The sequence below is a fragment of the Myzus persicae genome, unplaced genomic scaffold (genome assembly GCF_001856785.1).
Source record: "Myzus persicae strain clone G006 unplaced genomic scaffold, MPER_G0061.0, whole genome shotgun sequence".
NCBI classification, from domain to species: domain Eukaryota; kingdom Metazoa; phylum Arthropoda; class Insecta; order Hemiptera; family Aphididae; genus Myzus; species Myzus persicae.
In genome coordinates, this window is record NW_019102587.1 from 187,864 (window position 1) to 197,070 (window position 9,207).

At 30.6% G+C, this 9,207-nt stretch overlaps 1 protein-coding gene across 2 annotated transcripts in view; it reads left to right on the forward strand.

The window, feature by feature from the left end:
• LOC111032620 (dual 3',5'-cyclic-AMP and -GMP phosphodiesterase 11A-like) overlaps nt 1–9,207 on the forward strand; it is a 90,981-nt gene that overhangs the window by 81,403 nt on the left and 371 nt on the right. For both annotated transcript variants that reach the window (XM_022313018.1, XM_022313019.1), the window contains 13 exons: nt 329–493; nt 1,825–1,914; nt 1,990–2,195; nt 3,185–3,366; nt 4,315–4,382; nt 4,481–4,573; nt 4,671–4,721; nt 5,182–5,328; nt 7,097–7,204; nt 7,284–7,393; nt 7,761–7,851; nt 7,932–8,032; nt 8,894–9,194. In XM_022313018.1, coding sequence (XP_022168710.1) covers nt 329–493; nt 1,825–1,914; nt 1,990–2,195; nt 3,185–3,366; nt 4,315–4,382; nt 4,481–4,573; nt 4,671–4,721; nt 5,182–5,328; nt 7,097–7,204; nt 7,284–7,393; nt 7,761–7,851; nt 7,932–8,032; nt 8,894–9,194 — 1,713 coding nt within the window. The remainder of the gene's footprint in view (nt 1–328; nt 494–1,824; nt 1,915–1,989; nt 2,196–3,184; nt 3,367–4,314; nt 4,383–4,480; nt 4,574–4,670; nt 4,722–5,181; nt 5,329–7,096; nt 7,205–7,283; nt 7,394–7,760; nt 7,852–7,931; nt 8,033–8,893; nt 9,195–9,207) is intronic.

Here is a 9,207-nt window from a genome sequence, read left to right on the forward strand (position 1 = left end):
TTAGTTACTATTAACTAGTTATTACTAAACTATTAATTAATTTACATTTATTATCATTTTGAGTTTGATATTATTTATAAATAATGTAATATAATATTCTTCATTTTTATCTTATTTTTAAATTAATTATTTATAAATATTTTTGATATGATTTAAATAGGGGCATTAGAGGGTGTGGGGGATGACCCTTACGGCTCAATAGCGTTTAACAAGTGATGGGGACGCTCTTTTTTTAAATTAAACAGCGTCCCCCTATTTTAATTTTTCCCAATTCGAGCACTGCATAACATAATATAAACTGATGTCCTCATAAAATATTGAATTGCAGGACCCGAGATTTGACGACGAGGTGGACCGCATAATGGGATACTACACTTCGTCGTTGCTGTGCATGCCGGTGAAAAATTCGTACGAAGAGATAATAGCGGTGGCGCAAGTCAACAACAAGAACCCGGACAAGGACGGAGGCCATTTCACCAGCATGGATGAAAAAGTAAATATTTTACAATCGCGGTGGAAACTTTTGCGGATGGTTTTGACTCGCAGTTACTTCGAGAGACGAGCACTAGCTGTTCTGCATAAGTGCAGTGGTGCAGCTGTCAGGCATTTCTCGTGTATGCCTACACATTAAAAACTTCGCGAGCAACATTTTCTGCTGCTGTAGTTATGAATTATTTTACTTAAATCTGCAAATCCTAATATACATTACCTAGGTACATGTGTATATGTAGGTATGTGTGCGCGTGTGTGCACGCGTACTTACTTCGTTAATATTCCATCAGCGAATTGATGACACTGCCACTGCTGGTTTCTGATCGGAGACGGTTATAGTAACATTATTATACTAACGTTGTTTTTGTTGTCGATATATTACAACGATAAGAACGTGACCTACGACGATGTATTGGCAAATAATAAATAATCTAAGACTCCAGATGACGTGATTATCATACTACTTAATAATTATTTTTCGTTAACTACGTCGCTCCTTGAAATTGACATGGCTTAATCACAAGATTCGCTACTTGTATATACATTAATATGAGTCTAAGCTAATTATGTTAAATAGTATTTGAGACATATTTAATTTTTAGATATTGATTTTTGTAACCTTACATAAACATTTCTACATTATAATAATGTGATAGACTAAGATCCCAAACACGATTCAAATTCATATGCGAATATTGTGTACATAATTTTACGGACTAATACAGTTCTGTCTGTATAAATGTATAATTATATGTTAGATATACATATAACATATTGATCGGAAGTTGTTCAGCTTTTGAAGTTAGACTGTAAGCAAGTTCAAACTATTCCAATTCCATACAGTTTTACGCCAAGAACTTTGCTGCGAAATAGTATGATGTTTTCTGTGAAAGAAAGTTTTCGTTAGATTTTGAATGGGTCCATAAATCGTGTTAATTAATCATTCATTAGGTATCAATTGTGAGCATGAAGTAAAACGTCTTCTTCGAAAAGTTTAAAAGAATATTTTAAAAACATAAGATTTCATTAGATAAACATTTTCAATCCAAAACGTAATCGTGATATGATACCTATCATAAAATGTAATGATTTTTTAATAACTTTAGAGATATAGATGTTAAAAATTAGATTGCGTTAGTATTTGCTTGACTGAGACATAATTAGTCTCCAAAACAAACAATGGAAACATGCTGTTGAAACCGATTTGTAATCTAGGATCTAAATAATCCCATTGTTCCTAGTTTACCAAAGTCATAGAACTAATCTATACAGTACTGTTGAGTAGTATTATTTCAAAACGATATAATTTAATCAAACTTTCTGGGATTATAGCTTTTCGAGACGTACTTACAGTTTGTCGGTATAGCTATTACAAACGCACAAATCGTCGAGGACTCCCGAGCCGAATACGATCGAAACAGGGTAAGTCATTGAAGCTCGCGGAGAAAGTTAAACTTATATGTAAGTTTGAAAAAAATCTAACCGGTGTCGTTGCAGAACTTGTTGGAAGTGGTGCACGATCTATTTGAAGAACAAACGTCCATCGACAAAGTGATCATGAAGATAATGCAAAGGGCTCAGAGGTTGTTGAAGTGCGAAAGGGCGGCCGTGTTGCTGGTAGACGAGTCTTGCGACAGTACCAGATTTTCGAAGCTGTTCGATTTGAACTCACCCAAGCACAATATAAAAAATAACGTTAAAAAGTAAGATTTCACGCTTTATAGAATATAATATATATTATTTGTATAATGCAATTTAATATTATTGAATTTTAGACATTGTCAAATAACTGTTTATTAAAAATATTATTTGGTTCGACTAAAAACCTAAATATTGGCTGAATTAAAATATGTTATTTTTTTGTATTTTTGAGATAAATGGCTAGTATACTGAAAATATATTGAAAAATAATGATTGAATATTTTGAATCAATTTTTATTGCAGTGAATTGTTATATGATTATTCTTAAAAATAGTATAACGTATTAGTGGAGCGTTTAGTCTAATTTAAAATTAGTTAATTTTTGAAAACCAGTAATATTATTGGCTACCATAATTCCAAAAAAAAATAATACTTTTCAATAATTTTTTATTTTGATGGTAGGTTGTACTATTTTTCAAATGCTTATAAAAAAAATGTTACTTATACATACATATTTTTAACTGGGGTATAACAACTTGTCTCTGCAGACTAAAATTTATGAATTGTTGAATAACAAAAATATAATTTATATGACCGAAAACATGTTTTTCTCAAATATTTGTATTACCTACAGTAGACCAGTTACAATTTTCTACCAAAAACCACCCCCAAAATTGAAAATCCAAGTTTTATTATTGCTTCAAAAAGTGATGACAAAAAAAAAAATAAGTGAAAACCAACATATAATTTAAAAACTAATCTTTCCACTAGAATCAAAAATACTGAAAAACCTACATTTAAATGTACCTATTAGTTTTTCACGTAGATACATTAATGTTTTGGGACACCTTGTTCATATTTATTACACATATTTATTCAGGATCTGCAGGATTATTTCACTTAAAGTTCTTCTCTCTTCAACAACAATTATTTATTAATATGTGCTAAGTCTCTTAGATGCACCTTTTACACATTTATAAATATTCAACACATATAATATATAGAAATTGTCTCAAATATTTACCTATAACACTCCATGTTTATGAAAAAGTTCTAGGCAAAAAGTGGAAGGCGAGAACGTATCTCGATACCTAGAAAGCCTTGCTGAGAGGGTGGCTTGTTCAGGAGAGGTGCTGAACATCAATGAGCACGAGTGCAGCGAGGGCATAGTAGATTCAGGCATCAACTCACTATTGGCAATGCCCATCAGGAATAAAAATGACCAAATAATCGGTAAGCGTAGTTCAAGTCATATCACAAACGTACTCTTTAATATTATTTATCATATACTCAGTTTTAAATAATCATTTTTTCGAATAATTAGCGCGGAGAGACGAGACAATAAACTATACATATAAATATACATACGATTTAGGTACCCTATCATGAAGTCATATTGTATTTCGGTTTGAATGAACTTTCGTTAAACAAACAATTTAGTTAAATTTATTACTATAATAATATATACTGTCATCTAAGTATTTTAAATTAATACCATTATGAGTAAAAATTTATCTTTGGTTTTTAAAATTGATAATAATTTAAAAAATATCAAAAACGTATTATTGTCTGTCTGGTATATAATTGTTGTTAGCACCTTTGGTGATCGTCTAGTCCGCACATACCTTTCGTCAGCCCACAGTAGTCCGAGAACTTGCAATACCCCGTGATGATAATGTCTTGTTCTAAATTGTTTCTCCCTACCACGTAACCATATAAGAATACAAGATATGCGTATTCGACAAATACTATGCTACTACAATAGACGAATGTGTAATGATATCACGTAGTCCGAGCATCTCACATCTGTATTGTAAACGGCTGCTGTCCGTCCAGAACCAGAGCGGAATTTACATTCGAAAATAGTGTGGTAGTATATTATTATCATTATTATAATATTGTCATACTATTATTGTCTCGGACCATAACTATATTGTCACATTATATTCAATTTCCAAATGGTATCCATATAAAGTATTTAACAAAATCTATATTGCTATCGATTTTTCGGATGATCAGACCCGAATCAAAGTGTTCTCAATGGATACACTTCAGTTAAAGAGAGTGGGTCGACGTGAGCACATTCGAACAAAAATATTATTCTGTTGGTTTTTTACATGCATTATTACATTTATTGAGGAATACAATTTCGTTTCACTAAAGCAATTTCATATTTAACAGGTGTCGCCAGTATAATCAACAAATTGAATTCGTCGCCATTCGACGATTACGACGAACAGTTGTTCGAGGTGAGATATTGTACTATATAAGAAAAACACGTGATGTCGAAGATTTAGTATGCGGTTAACTTATAAATATTTATACAACCACGTTTCACTTGTTATAGGCTTTTACAATATTCTGTGGACTGGGAATACATAACACACTAATGTATAGTGAAGTAGAAAAGGCGATGGCCAGACAAAAAGTCTCCATTGAAGTAAGATCAGCACACGGGCGTGTGAAAACGAATATATTATACGCCATAAGAAAGTTATACAAATGTTCGTTATATTTCTTTTATTTGTTTGTCTTAGGTTCTATCTTATCACGCGACAGCTTCTAACAAAGACGTGGAACGTATCCTGGTAAGCTCTATAATCTTGTAAATTTATTTTTTAATATTCCTATGCTTTTAAAACTTTTTTGGCTTCGATTTCAAATAGACACTAACATCCCCGAATAAACATTCTATATATTCGTGTACTGTGAAAATAATGAAAAAACTTTTACTCGCCAGTCATTGAACTCTAGACCGTTTTTTTCCATAGTTTAATGCCCCCGCAAATTTGAACGGATTGAAAAGTGTATTTTGTTATTATTCTAGCTTTGTCTCGTCGCGTGTGGTGTGTACCTATATACTGACGCTGACAACTTGTAAAGGGGGAAAATATATCTTTACACTATTTCACATAAGACCCAGTGTCAAATCGTCTGTTTTCAAATAAACATCGGCAATAACAAAATGAAAATAAATCGCGCTGTCAATATTAAATATAGTAACGAAAAACTGCAATCATACAGGAAATAAATGTAATATTTTCTTAGGGCATGCCGGTACCTGCTGCTGATTCGTTGAATTTGTATTCTCTTGCGTTCGACGATTTTTCACTTAACGATGACGAAATGCTGATGGCCGCCGTGAGCATGTTTTTGGAACTCGGACTCGTTAAGACGTTCAACATTGAAAAAGAAGTGAGTGCATGACGAGTAAAACATATGTGTTCGACAATCCATATAATATGGATTGTGTACGTAAATTACTACTTGGAGTATATAAGAAATATTTTATATCTGACCAAGTGCAGTCAACTGCAATAGTGGGTTTTTTAGAATATTTTTACATTACTGTTCAATTTATCTATTGTTTGTAATTAATTCATAAACAAAACGTTTTATGCATAGGTATGTTGTATATGATATACAACACAATAATATTTATCGGAGAAAAAGTTTTCTAATGGAATGTTTCCAAATAACAAAAATGTTATGATATTATGAATTTTATTGTGATAGCTAAACGAGTATCAGTGATATAAATAACACTTTATTGTGTAAATTACTACCTAAACAAACTTGTTTAAATGAAAAAACTCCATCTAAATTTAATATCAATGTGTTTACCGATAAGTTGTTTGTTTCAATGGTAAATTTTTTTATGTATATTCAATTTAAAAAAAAAAACTAGTTATACTATGTTTTAAAAACTTAAATTAGTAAATTTTACATTACCAACTTAAATAAATATTAAAATTGTTTTTTCTGGACAGTATTCAAGCAGAAATGGAGACATCGCTCTTTACATTTTTCGAAGTTAGAATAAATATCTAGCTAAGATTTTTATAGGCTTTCAAATATTTGATGTACAAATAACGGCCTGCGGCTGTAGAAAGTAAGTTAATGGCAAGAAAATAAGAGGAAATGAAATATGAAATATGTCTTTATAAGATGTGAATAATGAGCATTGAACAAATTGGTCTGGAAAAGTACTTGGAAATACTTGAGGGGAATAAAGATAACAAACCTAAGGAAAAATTACTTGTTTGGCTTAATTTATTATTTATATATTATAACGGTCCAAAGTAAGGTACATTTTATTGTTCAGTGTAACAATGCTTACTAGTTACTTATCACTGACGACAATAAACAGAGCAATACAATGTTTTTAGTTAAATATGCATTGAGTACCTACTCACATTGACTACCTGTATAAACTTATAATTATGTATTTATATTATGTTTGTTTAAGGTAGGTATACATTAATTATACACGACTCAATTGTAATGTATCCCTATAGTTATTTTGTAGTGCAAGAAAAACATTATATGTTTTATTACAGTGGAAAGATGCTTTATACTTATTTTTATTCTTTAAAACGGTGTTCATCATGATATGAGATAATATAGTACTGTACATACAGACACCTTAAATTCCAGGTACAAACAAATGAAAAGTACTTAGGTACTGTTTAAAATAATTTATCAACTTCACAACACTTGATTTAGCCATCTATTTTTGTTCAGAAACATTTTATTTCGCAGTCATAAGCACTATAAATTATAATCAAGTGTTTATCGTAATGGATTAATGTAGAACATATTATTACCTCATGTTCATATTAAACATAAAGTATTTATCTGACATTAAAATGTAAGATGTATTATGTTATATTATTAAAAATGTATAATTTTTACTTCTATGGACTATTTTTTAAGATTTAGTTTTAGAACAACATTTTCAAAATAAAATTGTTCATCATAATTGATTTTTGATTTTTCGATTCTCGTTATATAATTATAAAGTACTATTAAATCGAATTTATGTTATAAAAGAAATGATTTGTTTTCAGATAATTATCGTTTTTATTATATTGATATTCAATTACATTTTCTGTTGAAATCATGAATAATAATAAAGCAATTAAATTTGTCCAATAATACCGATATGCTATTTATATTTCAGACATTATATCGGTTCCTTATCACGGTGAAACGCAACTACAGGGACGTGCCTTATCACAACTGGAGACACGCTTTCAATGTTGCTCAAGTCATGTTCGCTATTATGATGGTAAATATATAAAGACAAAGATAGACATAATTTAACCAGAGTGTAAAGTAAAATATATTATACTCGTATATGTTTGAAGGGATGTGACATGAAAAATACGTTCTCCGATCTTGAAGTTCTGGGAATGTTTGTCGGATGTTTGTGTCACGATCTCGATCACCGAGGAACAAATAATTCATTCCAAGAAAAGTACGTTTAATCCAGTGGTTAATTTTAATAAAATTAAAATAACATTCGTATTTAAAACTATACAAATGTTTATTTATTTATTTTTGAGATCAAGATGAGTAATAAATATTATATTCAAAAGTATAAGTCATAGATATTGCACACGATTGAATGTCTATAAAATGTGAATATTTTCTACAGTATTTTCTTAGCGAGGTCATTAAACTTTGAAACAACAGATTTATAGTACAAGTTCGCTTAAGTTTTAAATTTGATTCTAACTTACTGTCTTACTCTTTGTTTTACTACGAACAATTAAACGACTTAAAAATTGCATTACAAAATTACAATCGACACTCAGTTTTAATTTATTATAATTGTGTTTTAGAGCCAGATCAGCATTAGTCTTATTGTACGGCACTACAAATACAATGGAACACCATCATTTCAATCACGCAGTGATGATACTCAGTAGTGAAGTAAGTCGAATACAAATTAATATGTATCGAGTAAATTGTTCGAGTACAGAATTTTTATGCATTTTATATTTTTTCTTTAGAATCTCAATATATTCTCGAGTCTATCCGCGGAGAGTTTTTCAACTGTGATGAAAGTATTAAAACATAGTATACTGGCCACTGATCTTTGCATGTACTTCCAGTGAGTAAATATGAACATGTTTTAACCGCCAATATAATAAATTCAAATTATTATACAAACTATTTTCATACTGCTGTGAAAATAATTTAATCACAATAAATATTATAGTGGGCATGGTTTGGCACGATGGCTGGCCGCAGTCACTAACTTGTTCTGAGGTCAAGCATCGGCCGGCGTCACTAGCTCCAGGATGAGTGACCACCCAGGTTTTTTGTGACAAATCCTTGCCCCATATAATACAAGTGTAATTGTAAAAATTAGCTAATAACCATGCAGTTGAAACCTTAAAAGAAAAAAAATATTATAGTATTATACATGAGTCAAATATTTACAAAAAAGTTATACATTTCGAAGTTTCAATTAGTTTAGTATCTTATGTTTACTAAAATGACTTACTGTTATTGATATGATGATATTTTTGTTTTTATAGCCTTTGTCTCGTATACCTACATTTGTATGTATCGGTTCGTTCATAAATCAAAAAATTGTCAACTCTATAATATCAATATTATATAGATACCAAAAATTATTAAAATTATCATAAAAACTGTTTTTTTATATTTTGAATAGTGTTTTTTCGAAAAATAATACTCAAGTTTTAACATACCCTATTACTGATAGGTGTACAAACACATTTAAATGGGTATTATTGTGGTAAATATAAAACTTTGTTACGTTACATAGTTATAATATTTCTTAGTATTTTTCATAATATAATATAACTTTTAATTTAGGTATTGGAATAATAAAATTGTCCGATGCTTTAGTGAAGTCTGATTTATTATTTTTTTAAATCATATTCATATGTTTAGATTTGTTTTGGTATCGCTCCTCATTTTAGGTTTGATTTTATTTTGTTAGACTGAGAAACAAGTTCTTCCGTCTAATCGAATCTAAAGAATATAGTTGGGACGAAGACTCGCAACGATACTTGCTGATGGCAATGTTGATGACGTCGTCTGACTTGGCAGCGTCCACAAAGCAATGGCACGTGCAGAAACGAGCCGCCAGACTGGTGACAGATGAATTCATCGAGCAAGGCGATAAGGAAAGATTTGAGTTAAAAATCCAGCCACAAGCTCTCATGGACAGAGAGAGGCAACACGAACTTCCACAGTTGCAGATCAGATGGATCGCAGATATATGTCTGCCTTTGTACCAGGTCAACGATTTTT